At 46.7% G+C, this 21,994-nt stretch overlaps 1 protein-coding gene across 13 annotated transcripts in view; it reads right to left on the bottom strand.

The window, feature by feature from the left end:
* CSGALNACT1 (chondroitin sulfate N-acetylgalactosaminyltransferase 1) overlaps positions 1-21,994 on the bottom strand; it is a 256,586-nt gene that overhangs the window by 76,319 nt on the left and 158,273 nt on the right. For 8 of the 13 annotated variants that reach the window (XM_041752350.1, XM_041752352.1, XM_041752349.1 and 5 more), the window contains 2 exons: positions 10,469-10,602; positions 7,666-8,591 (listed from right to left, as the gene is read on the bottom strand). In XM_041752350.1, the coding sequence (XP_041608284.1) occupies positions 7,666-8,293 (628 nt within the window). In that variant the 5' untranslated portion in view covers positions 8,294-8,591; positions 10,469-10,602. The remainder of the gene's footprint in view (positions 1-7,665; positions 8,592-10,468; positions 10,603-21,994) is intronic. The other 5 variants (XM_041752358.1, XM_041752361.1, XM_041752359.1 and 2 more) reach the window with 1 other exon arrangement.

Genomic DNA, 21,994 nt, shown 5'->3' with positions numbered 1-21,994 from the left:
GGAGACAATGTCAAGCAGCCTGCCATACACATAACTGAAATTCCAGAAGAAGAGAGAAGGAATGCAGCAAAGGAATAATTGAAGAAACAGCAGCTCAGAATTCCCCCAAAATGAATGACAGACACCAAACCACAGATGGAAGAAGCCCAGAGATTCCCCCGCAGAGGAGAAATACTAAAAACAAAACAAAACCTAGAAATAATTTAGCTGATAGCTCTGTACCAGTGTTATCATCCTTGTTTTGATCATTGCACCATGGTCACATAAAACACTGACATCAGGGAACCAAGGTAAAGGATATACAGGAACTCTGTGCCATTCCTGCAACTCTTCATTAACTGTAAAATATTTCAAAATAAGGTCTTGGAAATGGCTTTACTATTAGGAACTACATTTAGAAGGTACTGGTGGTAATGTGTAGAACCGAAGATGAAAATAACTTTCTCAAGTACTCACCACACCCACTTCTCTCTCATCTCTAGCATTTGTGTTCTTGAGTTTGGAGTTTAGTTGGCTTTTATTCTGCTTTTACGTATTTATTTAAAAAATCTGGGAACATGACTTCCCTTTCTTTTTTTTTTTTTTTTTTAAAGATTGCCTACCTATCTTTTTTTTTCTTTTTTTTTTTAATTTTTTTTATTTTTATTTATGATAGTCACAGAGAGAGAGAGAGAGAGAGGCAGAGACACAGGCGGAGGGAGAAGCAGGCTCCATGCACCGGGAGCCCGACGTGGGATTCGATCCCGGGTCTCCAGGATCGCGCCCCGGGCCAAAGGCAGGCGCCAAACCGCTGCGCCACCCAGGGATCCCCATGACTTCCCTTTCTTAATTGAAGTATAACAGACACACAATGTCACTTTAGTTCTAGGCATACAAGAGAGATTCAACAAGTCCACACAATCATGCTATGCTCACAAGTGTAGCCACTACTGGTCACCATACAATGCTACTAAATACCCTTGACTGTTATTCCCTCTACTGCACCTTCCATCCTTGTGACCCATTCATTCCAAATTGGAAGCCTGTACCTGCCATTCCCCTTCCCCTTTTCTGCCACACCTCCAGCCTCCTCTCTGGCCAGCACCAGTCTGTTTGAATTTGGAGTTTAAATCAGATTTCTGGTCTATCCAAGGAACTCAAGTACTATTTTACAGTATTACTTCTATGGAAAATATCCTCTAATCCAAACATCTAATTTACAATGGAACTTTAAGAGCAGGGCAGATTTGTAAAGTGAGTATCATGCCGACCTTGGATTATAAACATGCTTTTATTCCCAAAGGTGTAGAGCGATTTCTTTGCTACATACTAATTGTGCCTTGTCCACAACCAGACTGGAGCTGCGAGCTGAGCAGGGTGTGACTTGGGTCGACCAGGAGTACACTGCACCCCAGGGGTGGGAAGGGTCAGGAACCTGGCTCCCCATCCCGCAGGCAGGTGGACCCTGGTGCAGTGGGACGTTTAGGCTCCTGCCACTGGCTCCCTAACGGTAAAGACTGCTGTGCTGGCTGCAACTGTCACTAGAAGTCGTCCCTAAAGTTGGGCTAAGTCTAGGGGAGAGCTCTAAAACCAGGTGGAGAAAGCACCACACAGTCCACCACTTTGGAAAGAGTGAGAATAAATTTCAGAGAACATCTTACAGATCGGAAGACACGGGGCAGAGAGGCTGGGAGCCCAGGTTTCCCTGGTTAAGGAGGGCTCTTGGGGAGGGAGTGTTGGGGTAGGACAGGCCCCAGGATAGGGACAAGGTGGGACGGGCAGGGCAGGCCGGAGGATGGGGCGGGATGGGTAGGGCAGGCCCGAGGACAGGGCATCAGGATGGGCAGGCCAGGCCCAAGGACAGGGATGGGGTGGGACGGGCAGGGCAGGCAAGGCAGGCCTGAGGAATGGGGATGGGGATGGGGATGGGGCTGGAGGGAGTGGCAGGAAGGGCAGTGGAGAACAGCAGGGCGGATGGCCGTGGCATCTGTCAGGAGCACCCAAGGAAGGTAGTGTGTCTGGGAGACTAGGATCAAAAAGTAATTGGCGCCTGGGTGCCTGGGTCAGTGAGGTGTCTGACTCTTATGTCAGCCCAGGTCAGGATGTTGGGGGCCTGGGAGCCTGCTGGGGTTCTCTCACCCTCCATGCACTCTCTCTCTCAAATAAATACATTTTCAAATGAAAAGTAATCCCTGTCTTTCACACAACAGATACACACGCCAAATGGCTCCTCAGCAGCTTTCAAGGAGCTGTTCTGAAGTCAGTATTCACTCCTCTTTTCAACCCCCTCCCACAAAGCTGTAATGGTTCTGAGAAGACTCGCACATCTGGGCAGTTTAAATACCTCTGTTTGTGCTAATGGCTCCTAGACGCTGTCAGTCTGCCCTCAGCTGGGTGCACACTTGGTCCTGTGTCTGCTGGTCGCCCCGGGAACTCATGTTTTCCCTTCTCTTCCTATTAGAACTTCTCCCCAGTCTTGTACTACTCACTAGGTGGAGGGCCTCCAAGGTTGTCTGAGCACCTTGGATGTGTCTTTAAAAGATACCCCATCTCATCCCAGGGCCAGAGGAGCGTGTGCATTGGGTCAGAGGCCACCAGAGGGGAGACACGGTGTGCTGAGGTACCAAGGTCGAGACGTCTGGATTCTTGGCCCCAACACCCACCAGAGGAGGGACCTTGATGTGGGACAGAGATCGTGAGCAGGTCTACCTGTCTGGTGGAAGAGGGGATTAAGTAAACTGGTGTGTGGGAACCGTTGGAAGTAGTACCCAGTGCACAGACATAAGAGCAGTGGGATAGACCCCACCCCTGACCACAGGGACCTCCAAGATGCTGAACTGCCTAAGCACTTGAGGACCACTGCAAGCAGGACGAGGAGGGCTACTTGGGGCCCAAGAGCTGGCTTCACTGCCTCCTGGGAAGGTTAGACCTCCCAACTCCAGATCCAGATGATCCCAGTTGTGCTAAACCCCTATGCCCATAGCTCAGGGCTCTCGTGAACCCCGCCCCTGGTGACCCTCGGGTCCTGCATGCTGACCACGCTGGTCTCCATACTAACCCCAGACACCAATCCTATTCTGGAGCCTGCTTGCTTTCTGGTACTCCTCCCCTAGTCTCCTCTTCCCTTTCACGGAATCCCTTGTCGGCTTTAGGGATGGGCTCCCATCCAGCCTCCACTGGCATCTCCCCTGAACGTCTAGCCTGCGCTCAGCACCAATCCCGAAGAGTACCCCCTACTGACCCTCGACCCCTCAGTGCTGGGCCTCCCTGTGTACATAACCAGGTCCCTCAAGCCTGAGACCCACCGTTACCCTCCTTCTCCGGACCCCAAACGCTGAGGACATTCCGCCCCAACAGCAGGCATCCTATGCATGAATGTAGGTTCCCCTGCTGTGAGGCCCCACCATGCCCCCATGGGATAAACCAGGGATCTGGCTAAAAAGCTACAATCCTTTCTGCAGACCCCGCCTCCTTCCTACTAAAGGGTCTGAGTGGGTGAAGTGTGAGAGGCAGCCCTGGCCACATGTCCCAGGAAGGTGCTCCTGGGCTGTGTCCCCCCCCCCCCCCACCCCGCCGCCTAGGCTCACATCCTTCCTTCACATGAGGCCCCAGCTCAGGCCTTCTCTCTGCTAAGCCTTTGTTCCCTGGTCCCCCTAAAGCCACATTTGCCCATCCTGGACATCTCCCCATTTTCACAAGTGCTCTCGTTGCCTCTTAACAGGAAACACAAGGCAGGAGAGCAGTGACAACCCCAACTTCTGAAAAACTCCCCTGGGAACAAAGCTGCCTGGCATGAGCACAATGACAAGACCGCACAGAGTCATACTTCGCATTCCTGCAGTTCTGTGACAGAAAATACGGTTCCATGTGTCTCTGCACACTGAGGGTCCATGGAGCTGACCCCTAGCAAAGGCCAGCTACACAGCTTGCCCCTAATTCTGTCTCCCCTTTATGCCTCCCTCCTGTCTTCTCAGCCTTGGAGGTGGGACTTGCTACCCACTGTACAGGGCTCTGACAAAATGAGAACCAAAGGCCCCCTGTGTTGAAATTATTAAGAATTTCCAACTATTCTACAACAGCAGAGCATTTACTGTAGCTTGGGACTCTGGCACCTGCCCTGACAGGGGCTGGACTCCTGTTTCCAGCAGAACCCAAGGATGGGCCACTTCCTCTCCCACCAGGCCTACTCAGAACTCAGAAGTGAGCCCCAGGCAGGGCGTGGTGAGGTGAGAGCCAGTCAGAAGGGCTGGCCTGACTTCTAACGGCCTAACTCCCTGTATATGCTGGAGATGCTGGCTGAGAACTGAGACCCACCCCAGGACCTGAAGTCTTTCTGCCATCCCGCTTGCCAGCACATCTCCCTGCATCCCAAACAGGTCAGACCCTCCCCACTGTGCAGACTCTCCCGCCCATCCCCACCCCAGTTCTCCCCTATTTCTGCACCAAGATCCTCAGGCACTCTCCCAAGACGGCCAGAAATGCATCTGCATGCCTGCCTTCCCTCTCCTACCCCAAGTCCCAAAGTTGCTGACAGAGAGGCCTACAGCTGAAATACACACGGAGGAAAGAGCCCACTTCCTCTCCTCACTGAGCACCTGCTCTCTAAGTGCCCAGGACCTGGAAATGGACTTGACTCACCCAAGTGGTCACAGGGTATCCCTTAGAGGTTACAGTGAGACACAAACAACGGAAGTCAAACACTCTAGCTTCACTCCTTGCCTTAGCTTTCTTTCCCAGGAAGCACAAGTTGCAGGTTGTGGAGCACGGGAGGTCAGGATTTACTATACAAGAGCTACTAAGGTTTTATAGTGACTTCTGTGCCCCTCGCTTTAAATCCATGGTGCTCTCAAAACCTTCATTATCTTGTGGATCACTGGCTTGGCTCCACCTCACCCCCAAACTCTGTCAGTGTCTCAGCCACTTGAGTCACCACTAATCCACAAAAGCTGGTGGGGGTAACAGAGCGCAATCCCATGGGGACAGACAAAACAAACGCCTCATACAGACTCATGTTCTCAGCCACTTGGATTGTAAAAGAATAACTTGGAAGGCTGAATTGTTTTACAGAACCACGTCAGATTTTTGTCCAAGAGTTCGACTGAAAGTATGAAGTCAAAGCCAGAAGTTATGCCGCTCAGATTTAGAAAGGAGTCTGTACATCCCAGACTGAAGGAGCAGCTGAACCACAAACATAAAGATTTTCTGTTCACTTGAGGAGATAAATATGTAGGCATCCTAAGGCACAGAATTGGATCACACTTTTCTATTTTAATTTCTTTTCCCAGATACTTGTAAAAAAAAAAATGTCATGTTCTTATGTAAGAAACCAACACAAAAGTCAATGCCAACATCACATCTAGGGAAGGGAAGAGGGAGGCACATGCTGTTCCCTCTGTTTCAGAGCTAGAAAATAATTACATTAATACAGATAACAGATAGTCATCAATATGGTTGGTGCTCTCCCTCTGCAAGCTCCATGGCACCTAGGAAGTGGCCATGATCAGTCCACACCTGATAATCTGCCCAAATTCCTCCTTTTGTAGAGGAGAATCCCAAAGGGTTGGTGGCATGTCCTGGTCACCCAGCACAGTGGGTGGCAGAGGACCCTTCAGGGATGGTTGCCTGGCAAAGTTAAGAAAAAAAGTTGAAGCAGTGCTCTGCATTTTGCAGAAGGCTGGGGTGGGTAGTGCCTTGGAGGATGTTAAGTCCAGTCTCTAAGGAAAGAGGAGGAAACCAAGTGTCAATGGGGTTTAAGGGTCTTGGTCAAAGCCACACAGCTCCCCATGCTCATGTCATCATGCCACCTGCCTCATAGTCAGCTTGAAGCTTTGCAAAACCATTATCACCCTGAAGCATTCCATGTGCTTTTATAATCGTTCCTTTAAACACCAAGAATTCCCATACTTGTTCCAGCTTCAACACATCAGTTGTCATCCTAGGAAAACAGCTGACCAGACCTTCACCAAATCTGGAAGATACGTGTGGGTTGATCTGCCTTAAAACAGAGGCTGTGTGCCACACATGAAAGCAACACTCAGTATCTAGGATCACAGCGTCTCTGACAGAAAGCAGTTGTATCTCTGAGCAAAGAAATTCTGGGACGAGAGGCCTGCATCGCTGCTAAGAACAATGGGCCTTGCGTATGAAGATATTGCACACAAAAAGCAGACAGAGGTTTCAAATATGAATGCAGATGAAAAATCACAAGGGCAAACATCCCAAATTGCAGACATTGATTTGTAATCAAGTTCTTTTGAAACTGCTTCGTGAGTGGGCAGTTCTTGGGCAAGTGGCAACCAGGATTGTTTTTTAACGAATAACAATTTTTTTTTAAATGGCTCTCCCTGGGTGTCAGCTAGTAAGATACTGTGTGTGGAAATGTTTCATAAACTCCAGGGCACTATAAAATGTGATGCCGCAACATCATGATATTTTGAACTCTTACCCAGTGCTAACCATGTGCTTATACTTGCTAGCTGCCAAATGTGCTAGGCATTTTTAATACCTCATATAAATTATGAACAACAGCAACAAAAATCCCAACAACCAATAGCTTGATCTTGTAAAAGATTTCTTTACCTGGCTCTACATATAGTAAAAATAATTCTATATCAAAATTGCATGGATTTACGGTTCATATAAAAAGTGAAAAAAATCATAAGATGGGGACGTGTCCAAAGAGAACAGGCGTAAATAGCAGTGATATGACTGATATGAACTAAAGGGAGTCTTGTCGGACGAGAGGGTGGCGATATAACCAAAGTTGGGAGTGGGGTGACATGGACACAGCTACACGTCTGGGAAGTTAAAGTTGATTCTCTCCAGAAACAAGGGGAAGAGCTGGATGCCCTCGAAAGTTATTTCTTCTCCCAAATTATTAGTAGATTTTGTTCCCGTAACAAGGGAAACGCCAATAAGAAGTCACTAATGAATTTTCCAAGAAACTAAACTTAAGGCTGCTTTCTTCCCAAATTAGACACAACAAAAACTAACAGTAGGCTGTTCTTCTGTGCCCATCATCTCATTAGTTTTCAAGTGCTGTGAGAGGCTTGTACAATATAACCTAGCGGTTATGGGTGCGGACTCTGGAACCAGATTGCCCAGGTTCAAACCCTGGCTCTATCACTTGCTAACTGAGCAATCTTAGGTAATTTATTCAATTAATCTGAACCTCAATTTCCTCATCCTCCTAATAGGGTCATTAAGCAGAAAAAGGGAATTAGTTTGTATAAAACAGCATCTGGCAAACATCAAGCGCTACAGACTACATGTTTGCAGTTACTGTCCTGCTTATGGGCTGGTAACAAGGCCCCTCCAGGAGAAGGGCCCAGGGAAGAGAGAAATTAAAAGTGCCCCTCATCCTCTATTTGAGTTTCAATGTGTTTTGTTTATATCTTGCTTTATTTTATTTTATTTTTTTAATGAAAGCAGAAACGTCTCCCTTCTTCTATGAGGGAACAACGAGCCTGTCCACTCACTCCATGTGCTTTTCATGAGAAAGGAAGTCGATCAGATATGTCCAAGAAATAAAAACCCAGGCAATGTACCTTCGCTGTCACTCACCTAACGCTTCCCACCCGCCACTCCCACAGCCAGCTGCCAGCCTGTCACAGCTGCGACCTGCCTGGGGACCTGGCCCCAGCTGCCTTTTCTTCCACCTTCCACCCAACTCACGAACTTGCCAACCTTCTATGAAATCTGTGGCCGAGAAAGGGCGCTGATTGGGGCTGCCCTCCACGGGGCTGTTCAGGGCCTCCAAGGCGGACTCGACAGCTTCCACCAACTCATCCCGCTTGTCCTTCCTCACAGGTTTCTCCTCGGGGTGGCGTGTCAGGCCCGTCTCCAGCTGGTACACCTTCTGCAGCGTGAAACTGTCAAAGGGCACTGCGGCATACTCCGTGGCCAGCTTGATGCCCGTGTGCACCTCGGCCTTGTCCACCTGGGAGCGCAGGAAGGCCAGCAGGTCTGCCGGGGGCTTCTCTGGGGGCCCTGGTTCGGAGCCCAGGCCGGCAGCGTCGCTGGGGCGATGCTGAGCGCTCCGGAGCCGCTCGCTGCGCTCCTGCAGCTCCTCCTTGAGCTGTGCAATCTGCCGCTTGAGGCTGCTGATGTAGTCGCGGTGCTGCTCCTCCCACTCCTGCAGTGCGGCCTGATAGCCCTCCTTCCCCGTGGGGCCATTGGCCCTGGGCAGCCCCCACTGCTCCTCGTCCCCTCGCGGGGTGCAGGCCAACATGTAGAGGACAGACACAGCACAGCAGAGCAGCACGAGCAAAACCGCCACCCGCGAGATCCATGCAAGCAGCCCCCGGCGAACCATCGTCACTCAGGAATCGGCCATGCGTCCAGACCCGGTGACATTCCAGAATGCCAGGGCCCCTCGGGAGGGCTTCCCTGGACTAGACCACAGGCAGCATGTGTTCAGGGCCGCCAACGCCGCTTTCATTCATTTCTTTCTACAGTGTGTCTGGTCCCTGGAAGTCTACCACCACGTGGAGCAGTTTGCCTACTTCTAAAGGATGATCTTCCAGGCAGCAGCAAGTGCAGTGAAAACTCCAAGCTTTCCCATTCATTCCCATCATCACCTTCCAGATGCGCAGCTGACCACAACAAGGGACCTGGGGGGAGACCAAATGGCAGGAACACTTAATCAAGAGAGTAACAGCGTCTGTATGTTCACCGTGGTGATCAATATTCAATAGCTGTCCCATGAGGCTTACAGAAAATGATTAGACAGGGGGTTGACTACTGTTAAATGTTTCTAAATCAGAATACAAATATGCATGTGCAGAGCAGTGCACATAAAAAACAGAGGATGCAGTTAAAAAATTATAAGGTGGGACACCTAGGTAGTACAGTGGTTGAACGTCTGCCTTCGACCCAGGGCGTGATCCTGGAGTCCCGGATGGAGTCCTGCATTGGGCTTTCTGTATGGAGCCTGCTTCTCCCTCTGCCTGTGTCTCTGCCTCTCTCTCTCTCTCTGTTTCTCATGAATAAATAAAATCTTTTTAAAAAGATTAGAAGGAAATATAGTAAAATGTGAATTCCCTCTGGGTGGACATGTTAACAGTGATTCTCCTACTTCTCTACATTTTTCTCTATTTTATACGTTTTCCACAATGGCACGTTATTTTGATGGTTAAGAGGGAAAAAGCAAAACTTCAATGAAGTGAAATCATAAGCAGGGATTTCTCCAGCCCAGGCCTGCCCAGCACTGATGGACGGAGAAGGTGAGACCTACACGTGCTACCTATGTGCACTCACTCAGGCCAGGACTGAAAGCAGACTCAATATGGTCTTTGAGCTTTCTGATGAAGACATGGGGAAGCACCTGATGCTTCAAATATGCAAATAAATGTGGATGATCACATATTAAGATGGAGTCCAGGGACAGTTGTTCCAGCTCACTCTCCAATTCTGCTTGCATACTGGGGATGATAATAAGTTTACCATAGAAAGGGATGGGGTTGGGAGAACAGAGACCAGAAATACTTGTCAGGACTCAAATCCCAGGCATGTCTCTGCTCCAGCCTCCAGAAGGAATTCTGTGTCCTGACTGATAATCAGGAATCCCCAGGCAGATCAAAGAGCCTTTCATTCATTTTATTTTATTTTATTTTATTTTATTTTATTTTATTTTTTTAATTTAATTTAATTTAATTTAATTTTTTTTATTTATGATAGTCACCCACAGAGAGAGAGAGAGGCAGAGACATAGGCAGAGGGAGAAGCAGGCTCCATGCACCTGCAGAGGGAGAAGCAGGCTCCATGCACCAGCAGAGGGAGAAGCAGGCTCCATGCACGAGGAGCCCGACGTGGGATTCAATCCCGGGTCTCCAGGATCGCGCCCTGGGCCAAAGGCAGGCGCTAAACTGCTGTGCCACCCAGGGATCCCCCAGAGCCTTTCATTCAAATACATGCTCTACACCTCAACTCCAGACCCCTGGTAACAAGTGAGTAGCCAACCTCACTTGCCCTCTGCTGTTGCCCCAGGAACCCTGCATCCCTCCTCCGCCCCTGAGGGACACCTCAGACCATGCTTCTTCAATGTTCTCTCTTCTTCCATGATTCCCTGTCTTTGTCTCCCCTGATCCTTCTGAGCTGGAAAACAGATCAAATAAAACGTCTTTCTTAGGGAGATTTTTTAAATAAAATCTTCCTAGGTGCATCTTTTTATATAACTTCTCTTAAAAGCAAGCTCCCTGAGGGTATTATGTCCTGGCCATTTTATAGAAATTTGACATTTTAAGTAATTCCCACAATAACCAAATAATTCTATACAGAGTCTCCATCCAAACCAGAAAACCCCAGATTTGGGATCAATAATCATGGCATTTACAGAAAGTCTGTCCTGTTTACTGACTGGAAGAAAGACTCTTGGTGATTGGCAACTTCAGGACTCTGGGAGAAGAGAGAGGTGTTCATTCTAGCATTCTCTCTAATGCTGAAAATAGAATAAACAATAAGGGACTCACTGACTTTATCCGATACGCACCTGCTATGTCTTACGCACCAGAGAGGGCTCCTCTTCCATTACCCTGGTGATGGGCCTCTTACCAAATAGTTAATTTCTCAATTTTCCTTAAAAATCCAATTCCAATATTCCCCTTGGCCCAAGGAGTCTCTCTGCTATAATTTAGAACAATATACAGTTATTAGTGCTAAGTTTAAAGTGCATGTTTAGTCCTGAAAGCCTGTTCTGTCTGATGAAAATCTTGGGATTTGTATAATTACTATAATTCTGTGATTAAAAACATCTCAGCTTTGGTATTCAGGCACCTTGCTGTTTTTAATGAAATCTCTCAGATGAACTCATTATATCCAAGTATTAAATTACCAGTGAAAACGTGTTATCACATTATTCTAGCATTTTAAAGACTTTTACTTTAAATGGGTTGTCATTAAAGACAAAATAAGCAAATAAAAAAACAAAAATGGAACATTCAGCATTACTTATTGTGCTACAGAAACAAAGCATACGATCTTTCTAACAGATTTTTTAATGGAATAATTATTACATTTGCATAATAAATTGAAATCATGTTGCTTAACAAAGCAATATGTTAAAGCTATGGATGGCTAAAGAAATTTAAAACTGTACAGTAATTACTTTGTTCTGTGGGTAAGTCTCTTTAAAGTCTAGTCCAGCTTTTCAGTATATGTGCTGCCGAAGTGAGCACACTAGTCCAGCTTTTCAGTTCACTGGTATAAATTTAAAAGTTATTTGGTGTTCCATTCTTCAGGATGTAAAAGGAGAAAAAAACAGATCTTAGGAAGAAATGACTCTACAAGAAATAACAAAAAGCCATAAAAATCACTGCCAAAGAAGCAGTGATAGATTTCCCCTTTTAAATGTCAGGAACAGATAATAATGCATTGGAAACAAAGTTTTACATTCTTTAACTGTCAAAATGTTTTCTAAGTAGTCTAGCAATCTAATCTGCAACCAAAACAGGAACAGCTGGCAGAACTGTAGAGGCTGGGGGTATCCTCTTCCTAAAGTCAGGTGGCTGGTCCTTTGGCTTCTTGCTTCTATGGAGACTTTAGGGTTTCCACGTGGCAGCACAGGATGTCCTTAAGAAGAAACGTTACTTGACCAGCTCTGCCACATGCAGGACAGAACCCCTCAATGAGATGCAACCAGACCACATGTGGAGTTAACCCTGTAGGTAAACCAGATTTAACCCAGGGCAATCTCTTCCTATATCTACAGCAGTGTGGTGAGAATAAAGAGTTAACCTTTATCATGTGTTTACAGGCGTACAGACAGAAAGCATCATGTAATTACCAAGGACTACTACAAGTTAGAAGTGACAGTGAAAATACAGCTTTATGGGATCACAGCTGCATAGAGCTAGCATTTTAAGAACTCAGAAAAGGCACCCAGTTTTTAGACTAGTTCAGTCTTTGGGGGTGGCTGGGAACAGGGAAGGAGTGGAGAACAAGCTGGAGCCTGGTCAATAACCAATTTTAGAACCTTTGGGAGAAGAGAGATGCATATTCCTATTTTTTAATTATAGAAAATCCTTGTGCTCATCAGATTTCTTGCCACTTAATTTTTATTTCATCTTTTTTCAAGATTTTATTTTTGTAAGTAATCTCTACACCCAACATGGTGCTTGAACTCATATCCCTAGCATCAAGAATCATGTGCTCTACAAACTGAACCAGCCAGGTTCCCCTCTTGCAACAGAAAGTTTTAAATGTCCATCCTTACTAATTGTTCTCCTCAATAATTTCCATCCCTGGCCAATTCCCCCAAGGATGGTTCTGTGACACATCATGTCTAAATCACTGGATTTATTGATTAGAATGAAGGGAATATCTAAGTGCAATGGTTCTGCTGCCATTCTTGCAATTTCTGGGCAACAAACCACACAGTAAAGACTTCAAAGTCTACTTTAAAGGCAAAATAATGTTGAAGAACAATGCTTTCTGGTATCCACGCAGGTCTGAGCCCACCAAAAGCAAGCTTATTCTCCAAACCCTCAGAATGGAAAAGCATTCTCAGTGCAGATTGGTGCTCCATCATCCATGGGCCAGGATAACCCTGAGAACTTTTTCTCTGGGGTATCTAGATAGGGGGTTGTTTAAGGAATCTACAGTACTTTCTGAACATTTAAGGCAGAGAGGCTGAGCACACAGTGGGCCTATGCCAAGGGGTCCAGCGATGGATGGGTTTCTCAGACTCCCATTATTGCATCTTAGAGTGGAAGATCTTAGAGGGTAAAACCCAGATGAGCCTAAGTTTGGTTCAGAGTCCAAAGTTCACCCCAAATGGGGACAGTGGAAGTCAGAAATTCTAGGACTAGGACCAAAGTACCTATTCTAAGAAGTAGAAGGATGGGTGTATGCACTTGACTCAACAGATCCTGTTGAACATTTTGGTCATGGGAGCTGTTTACTATGACAGAGAGCCTGCCAAGATGTGTCTATTAATGGCCACAAGATGCTCAAATCACCAAGGATTCCCGGACAAGCCCCACTGATGGCATTTAGTCAGGGTCAGTAGCAAGCAGAAAGGACAGTGGCTTCACGGGGAGACCAGGTCAGGCAGTACTGCACGCTACAATGACAGGCATTGTGAGTGATAAAGGAAACCATTCAAAGAGTGGCAATAAATTTTATAAGACACCTCCACCCCGTGTGCAGGGACAGCCAAGAGGGTTGATGGGGGAAAGAAACAAGCAGTGTCTACTGGGCCAGGAAGTGGTAGACCAAAGCCCCAAGGCTGCTGTATGAGTCTATTCCACTCTGGCTCATACAATCAGCTCTTTGATGGCAATAGCACAAGTTAACCTCAGTCAAAGGATTAGCTGTACTAATAGAACATAAACTGAGGTTATATCTCTTGAATAAATATATCATCATTGGATGTGTGTGGAAAAGGCATCATGCAAGGATTCTTGTTCAAGGAGCTTCCAAATGCTCTCGAGAATGTATATGTAATATAAATGTATGTAACACCATAAACTTTACTCAAACACATGGCTGGTTTCATTTATAATTCTTTCAATCTTGGACTAACTCATCTATGCGGGGTATGGTAACCAGCTTCCAATGTGACACATAACATGGTCTCCCTCTGGGTTGTTGTTGGTTTTTTTGAAGATTTTATTCATTTATTTGAGCCAGAGAGAGCATGAGAGAGAGAGACATTAGCAGTGGAGAAGGAGAAGTAAACTCCCATCAAGCAGGAAGCACTATGTGGGGCTCAATCCCGAGATCCTGGGATCATAACCTGAGCTGAAGGCAGACACTTAAGGGACTAAGCCACCCGGCTGCTCCTCCCTCTGGGTTTATTCTGTTGTGTGCTTGCCTCCCATTTTGTACTGGGAATTTGATATGAATGACCAATAACATACAGCAGAAGTGGAGCACCATTCTGTAAAACTCAACAGAGAATAGATAAAAGCCATTATAAGAGCTGAAAAACCGTAGAGCTCGCAGTGCCTGCTCCCAGTACATGCTACTTACAGACTTTCCTAAGTTTTTTCCATCTGCCTTCTCTTAAAGGAAATGAGTATACACAACCTAGTCCTGCAACTGCTTTGTTGAGTCCAATCATCTGCCTGTTATGCACAACTAGTTTAGGGCTGAGGTACTTGCAAAGAAGTTAAAATGGCCTGAAAATTAGCCTAAGAGCGCATAATCTCCCTAAACCACATCCACTTGGAAGCATTAGAGCTGGGCTTCCCAGGTGTCACACAGCTTTCTGGAACGCGGGTTTCTTTTTCCTGCGAGTATTTAGTCAGCATCTATTCTAGTGCCAAATGCTTTATCCCCAGGTATGTTCTTGAGAGCAAATGAATAGTAGAAGCCAGGAGAGAAGCAGATCAGTATTGCTGCCTGACAATGAATGAAGAGGCGCTGCAGCCGAATCTGAGATTCTCAGATGGGGATGGGGCTTCCTAGGGAAGTCAATAACCAGACACCCAGAGTGCCAGCCGAGCTGGCCATGATGAGTCTGAGGCATCCCTCCCTGACCTTGTCCAGCCCTGATACCAGACTCCTGGACTGGGCCTGAGGCTCTGTCCCCGCCGAGAGGGGTCCACGCAGGCTGCGACTTCCGTCATGCCAGCAGTCTTGCTGCTTACTTCCTCTGACTTTGGCACTCATGATCATCCATCTCCAAACCCATCAGACATGACAGCACATTCCAGGTGATAAGTAACTTTTGACATATAAGACAATATAGAAGTATGTCGATTTACTTGTTTGTAAGTCACATATGAGTTTGGCAGTATTGTTATGTGTTCACAAAAAGGTACTCTTAAAATAATGAAATATAACATGTTTTTGTTTTCTCACCCTGCTGAACCTTCCTGACACCCCTAGAGACCTTGCTTTGGGGGGTTACTGAACTCCTGACTGCACTTGTTTTCATGACCCCCAGTCAACATTGAATTTCATAGCCCATGGTGCCTGCCTTGCTGGGCCCTCCTCAGAGTGACTTTCCTGTGTCTGGACCCCACTGACACCTGCTGCCAGGCCACATGCCCAGGCCACTGCCAGGAGCACACCCCCTCCCTTCCTAAAGGACTTCGACTTGGCCTTGACAATGGTCCTTGAGGGTCTGTTCTGTGAGGTCCTCCCTAGAGCCGGGCTCTGACAGCATGTTTCCCAGGGATCAGCACAGAGTGTCCCAAAGGAGTGAGGCTGATTACCCATCAGTGGAGAATGTCTTCATTGAGAGTACCCTGCCATCTCCTCAACTCCACACTGGTCTCCTGAAAGAATCATTCTGATTCCTTTTTCCTTACTTTGACACAGGAAAAAAGAAATGTGGTAAAAGCAATTGGGGTCTGCTAGTCAGAAAATGAAGGAACGCCTGCACATGCCAAAATGTCAGCAAACAGGTCTGAACTCTTTTTGCTATTCTCTCATTTTGATTTTGTTTTTAATTTGCTGGCAAAACTTCAAAGAGAAGCGTTGATAGAGACAGGCTCCCTGAATATGCACAGATTTACTCTTCTGCCCCCATCCTCACCCCACCTTGCCACCTCCAGCCTTTTTTTAAGAAGGGTCCTAGGGGTCTGCTGGCGCAGGTGGCAGCTGTGGAGCCACAGGGTGAAAGGAGAGAAGGGCCCTGGCACAAGAAGGCATTACTCAAGGGATTCAGAATAAGCCCAAGAAAGAAGCTTTCCCCAACAGAAAGGTGTTTCCAGCATAGATGCAGGGCTGAGTCAGCTGCCAAAACCCTGCAGACAGACCTGCCTTGCCTCTGTCTCCCACTCACTCCCACAGGGCTCTCTGTGGCTGCCAGAGCCGCCCTGCACCCAAAAATGAGAACCCTGTGAAACCAGGCTTCCAACACCCCTCATTGCTCGTAATTACAACCACTTACTGAGCATTTACTTTGGGCCAGACATCACACCAAGCACTTTATAAACATTATCTCATTTAATCCTTCTAACAATCTTATGAGCTAACTTTTATGATCCCCCATGAAAGATAAGGAAACTGAGGCTTACAGCAATGATGTAATTTGCCCAAGGTGCAGAGCTGGCAAGTGGCCAAGCCCACTTTCAAATCCAGCTTGGTTTGATGCTAAAACTCTGCTCTTACCCACTGGGCTATCCTGCTCATCACCCTTAATAATCCTGGACTGCTTGCTGAGACCTGTTCCTCATTTTGCACCCATCAGGTCCAATTTTTCTTGCTTCTGAACTCTTAATGAACCTTCCTATTTATGAGCTTGTCCAGCCTCTCAGATGTGGCATGAAGCACCGTTTCTCTTTATATAAATTTTTGTCTCCCCATTTAGCTGTGGTTTGCATTTCCATATCCCTCACCAGCTACATAAACTCATACTATCCCTAGAAATAATGCCGGTTTGGCTATGCCCAGTGTGGGCCTTGCCCTGGCCCCACAGCTGGGGCTGGAAAAGAATATGTCTGCAACACTCCAGTGCTTCTAAGCAGATGCCAGGAACTTAAAGCCACATATCAGGTTGAAGACAGCTCAACTAAAAAGCACTCTAGCAAGTAGAATTTTTAATCAACTGAGAGATGTTCTTCCTTGAAAGGAGAAAAAGAGAACATCTCTCAGATGGTTAAGATGCTGGCTGGCATCACTATGGGATTCTTTCCTGCCAAACACTGATTTCTCACTTTTTTCCTCCAAAGCATGGTTAAAGGAGATGCCCATGCCGTGGCCATGTACCATGTGTCATGTGGAGGCCAAAGTCAGCTCTGGCATTGGCAGAGACTCAGAGAAGGGCACCCCTTGGGGGAACCACATTCCCAAGGCCACCCAGCACAGCTTCCAAAGAAATTAACAAGGAGGGTACAGATTAAAAGTGAGCAATGCTCACAGCCAAGCATCTTCTACCTAAATGATAAGCTCAGGGCCCTGCACAGGTGCCAGGCAGGGCTGCTGAGCAGTCCCCACCAGCTCCAAGGTGAGGTCAGCAGCATGACTCGCATCACATTCTGCCATGAAGGCTCACGTGGTTCTGGGGTGAGATGGATCCCTGTTTAGTTATAGTGAGGGCAGCACAGAGAGGGAAATTGGTTCTTTCCTTCCTGATGACATGATGCACACACCGTATACACAGACAGGAGGAAGAGGAGGACAAGAAATAAGGCTTACTGGGGCACCTGGGTGGTGTAGTCGGTTAAATGCCCAAGCCTTGGACTGGGCTCAGGTCACGGGTCACGGTATCGAGCCCTGTGTGAAGCTCCACACTGAGGGTGGAGCCTACTTAAGACTCCCTTCCTCCCTCTTCTGCTCCTCCCCTCACTCACTTGCTTTCTCTCTCAAATAAATAAGTACATAAATAAATAAAATATTTAAAAAACGTTTACCAAATGCCTCTACCATATATCACCCAATGGCTTTAAAGCATTTCTAGGCACAGAGCTCTCAGAGCAAGATAAAAGTGCTGGCAGAGAGCTGATGTCTGCTCAGACAGCCTAGGAGGGCAGGGGTGCCACTGAGCACCCCTAGAGACTCCCTAGGCCTCATGCATCATCTGTCTCACCTAAAGCCCAGGAAAGTCATCAATCCCTCCTCTGAGACAAGGAACCTGGGATTCGGGGAGGCTAGTGACTCTCCCATGCAGTGAGCATGCCTCCACGCCCCCGAACAGCACCCACCATAGGCACCTTCTTCCATCAGGCACAGACAAGCTATGAGACGTGCAGAATGAGACAGAAGCAGTGAGAGGAGGCAATGCCCACCAGCAGGGCCACGGAGAATGAGTGGGAAGCTGAGAACACACACAGCACAGAAAGCCCCAGAACTGGGACGGAACAGGCCTCTGAAGAGAAGCAGTCCATAGGTACCTACCTGTCTCTCAAAATGCAAAATGGCCCTGGGTCCTGAAGGGAAGAGCTGGGGGCACACACATAGCATTGTCTCCTCTCTGCATCTTGGGCTCTGCCTTGGTAAGGTTCCCTGCTCAGGTGTACGGGGCGATGACCCAGGCACTGGCCAAAGCCTGCCCTGTCTGCCATCTGCAGTCTTCTCTTGACCGTGTGTGCTGCCTGCCCCCGGGTGTCAGCCAGTCCCCTGCTCCCCGACCCTGGGCCCCAGGCGGCACCACACGATGCAGGAGTCTGGTCTGCTACCCGCCTACTGGGAGGAGGGCACAGGTGCCACCAGGCTCCGGCCCATCACACGCAGGGAGAAGCAACCACTGGACTCCCCTGCACTGAAAGGGTGCCCATGGCCACTCTCAGCTGTCATCTCATGCTCCACTGGCAATCTGGGGTAAGAAGACAACTGCAGGTGAAATAAATGGCCGACCAGCCTTCAGTTCTCTTACTTCCCCACCTACAAGGAAGACAGTGGCACACAAATGAGGGGCTTTCTTTTAGAAAGTGGTTATTATGTAATGGGACTGGAGAAAGCACGGATTGTGCAGAATTATTTTAGAAACTTCACGAGGCTGGATCAACAAAGCCTTCTCTCTTTGTGCCATCTATCTCCATCTGGAAGTAGAACCAATAATATAGAAAACATTAACAGGAGGATGTCCGATATTACATAAATGCAAGATGCATTATTATTTTTCAGGAAAATAAAACCTTGTGCTGATTGCAGGTAGTTTCTTAAGACTGCTCCCCATGGCGCCTATGAGCACCTGTTCTAGCCATTCCCTATGCCTTCTTCAGCACCCACTCCCCATACCTGGTGCCAAGCCTATCTTGTCGTCAAACTCTCTGTGCCGGGAGATTAACTGATTATTTAGGTATTACCTAAAAATATTTCAGGACATTGCTCCTATTACGAAATTTACCCACAACAGACATGTCCTGTTTATACATAAGATAGACGGCACAGAGTACTTCATCCTAGTGCTTCTTATCGGCTAATACTATGTAACATTCCACTAACATGTTTTCTGTATCACTCTAAAATATTCCATGCTCTTTCCGTAAACTTTGGCCTTTCTATCTACAACCCCATTCTATCTACATCTTCCCCCAACTTCTCTGATATCTCCTATGATGCAGGTTCTATTAATATCATACCCATTTTGCAGATAAAGATGTTGAGGCAGAGATTAGTCACCTGCCCAAGTCATCTAGCAAGGAAAGAGCAGAACTGGGCTCCTACTCCCGGTGGTATGCCTCTGTTGTCTGTGCTCTTCATCACTGTGCTATAGGGCTTCTCTATAGCTCACCACACAGACAAGTGTTCATGGTAACGGGGAAGAGCAGAAAGGCTGAGGAATGCATGATGCACAGGGCTGGGCTGTAAGGAGGCAAGAGAGGAGCAGGCACAGGTTTTATAGCAGCAAAGAGCCCTGTGTGGAAGAGAGCCCCCCTAGAACCTGACCATGCTAACACCTTGATCTCGCACTTCTGGCTTTCAGAATGGTGTGAATCAACATTTGTTAGTTAATCCACCAGCCTACAGTATTTCATAATCACAGCCTGCACAAATGACAACCAGCACTCACATCATGATAGGAATTTAAACTTCATTCTATAGGTGATAGTTAGCCAGCCATTTAAGTTTTTAGATATAAGAGTCACATGATCAGAACTGAATTCTAGCAAATGGGCAGTGCTGAGACGGGCTGGAGAGACAAAGAGCAGCACTGGAGGGGCCAGGCAAGAAGCCACCCCACTACCAGGGTGTTCCAACCAAGGGACGTGGAAGCAGCACCACTAAATACAAGGGGGAGGGTGGATTCAAGAAACTTTTCTTGGGTACCACCTCCAGGACTTGGACACCAATCAGATGAGGGGGAGAAAGAAAGTTCCATCAAGAATGAGGCCTAGGGTTTAGCTGGTGCGACTCACAGGCTGTGGCCACCATTGAAAAAAACAACACATATAACAGAAGATGAGCAGAAAGACAAGCTCAGTTTTGGATGTGTGGACATGGCTCAGCCTGCAAAATGACAGGGAGAGGGGAGGCCTTCTCCTAACTGTCTGCACAGACAAGCGCCTGCTCTGCCCAGTACTGTGCCTTGATAAGACTTTACATTTATATTTGTTTTGACTCTCTGAAGCACTATCTCCTAGCCCCTTCCATCCTATCAGTACAGCTCAGTGGTTGAGAGGACAGGTTCTAGGGTGAGGACTATCTGAATCTTGCAGTTCTTTGGCTTCTCTCAGCCTTTGTTTCCCAAATACAGGAGCACAGAGAGGGCCTCAGGTCCTTCCGAGAGCAAACGAGATCATGCACGTCTAGTGCTCAGCATCGTGCCTGGCACAAAGTTCACATGCAAGCAGTGTGAGCCAAAATAAGGCCAAACCCTCCTAGGTACAAGCCTGACACTGACATCGTCTCCCTGACCACAAAAATGAACCAGGAGAAGTAGCTGATGTTCATGCAAAGTTACAGCATTGGTGGAAAGCAGTTAGAACTACGACCTCCAGACTCCATGTCTCTTGTCTCGGAACGACACTCCCAAAATTTCAAAGTAACTCTCTCACATTCCTATCATCCTCCAAAAGCCCAGTTTAAAAAAAAAGAAAAAAGAAAAAGAAATTTGTGATGAATCTGAAGAGTTCTCCCCAAACTGCCATTTACACCAAGCGGTACAGTTCTCACCAAGTTGCTGGAGGAGTTCCAAACGGCAATCGTAGTGAAAGGCTTAGCTCAATTCCCGGCACAGTGGATGGGAACATGGCTGGTTTTCTTGAGCTTCTTCAACAATGTTTGAGCTTTAGGACAATATTTCAGGGCTGTGCACGTGAGACCACAAACCATAAGCAAACTTTTCTGACCAAAAGCCTGATCATATGGACCCTGGGCACAACCTAGCTGTCACACCTGCCAAGTCACTATTAAAAGGATGGCAGGTACTACTTTGGAGAAATCTCAAAAATTCCTAGGATACTTCCAAAATGCAATTTTCCAGGTGCTCCAAATGGTATGAGACATTATACTAGTGTTCTGATTTCACTTGCTTGTACTAGAGATAATTCCTTGGGTTCAAAGGAAAACTTCAAACAACAAAAAAAGCTGCTTCCCAAAATAGGGCTTCAAGTCTCTCCTGTGAGAAGAGTTCCCAGATTCCTTCTTTTGACTATACATCATTATTCTGATACATAACAGCTCTCAGTTCAAAGCTGCCCAAGACAGGCAGAAAATGCCTCTTCCTGAAAGATAAATTGGAATATTATCCTTTTGATTACTTACGTGAATCTGCACCAATTGCTACAATTTCTACGATGGCACCACATAATGTCAAAGGAACAAAACACACATTCACTCCCAGCTACAGCCACCTGCAATGCAGTGGGCAATTGCACAAGATGAGCCCGGGCTCATTGTAAGAAGCTTACACTCCATAATGACATGAACACAGAAAATATTTTTTCTGAAATTCTGCAGTGATGTTCCAGTTAACATGAATTTTATCTACCCACTCATCAAGTATGTGCAGAATATTTACTGTGTGAAAGAGACCATGTCGACTACAGTAGGGGATAAAGAGCATGGTCAACTGTCCTCACAAGGGTAAAGGTCCTCTGGGAGGGGCAGGTATAAAAAAATAACTGAGATATGGGGGACTGTGATCAATCATTAATGATAGAAACAAAATGCTGCCGTAGTTCAGAGCAGGGAAAGACTGCTCCAGTTGAAGGACCAGAGAACTCTCAGATGAACTTTTCAAGGTATATTTATTGTGTAGAAATGGGGACACTGGAGAGAATCCCTAAATGATTGTGGATATAAAATAGAAAGCAGATCTAATTAAGGTTGTTCTTTTCTTTTTAAATAGGCTGGGCACGGAGCCTAATATGGGGCTTGAACTCATGAGACAGATGCTTGACCAACTGAGCCACCTACTGCCTCTGATTGTGGTTTTTCCACTCCCACTCCAAGTCCACTACTAAGGATGCATACTGTCTTAATTTTAAAAAGGAAAAAAATTTTTAAAAAAAGGAAAAATTGAGAACTCAAAATATTCACCATTTTATTGTCTAATACTTTGCTAAAATTATTTTGGTCTGATTGTGTTCCTTAGTGTTCAAACCTTTTTCATATGCCCAAGGGCAAGGTGAAAAGAAATGCAATGGGCTCTGTCACTAGCATTGTTTATTAATTTATT

This window comes from Vulpes lagopus, chromosome 4 (genome assembly GCF_018345385.1).
Source record: "Vulpes lagopus strain Blue_001 chromosome 4, ASM1834538v1, whole genome shotgun sequence".
Taxonomy (NCBI): domain Eukaryota; kingdom Metazoa; phylum Chordata; class Mammalia; order Carnivora; family Canidae; genus Vulpes; species Vulpes lagopus.
The sequence above is the reverse complement of the archived record's forward strand: the minus strand, read 5'-3'. Positions and strand labels throughout refer to the sequence as shown.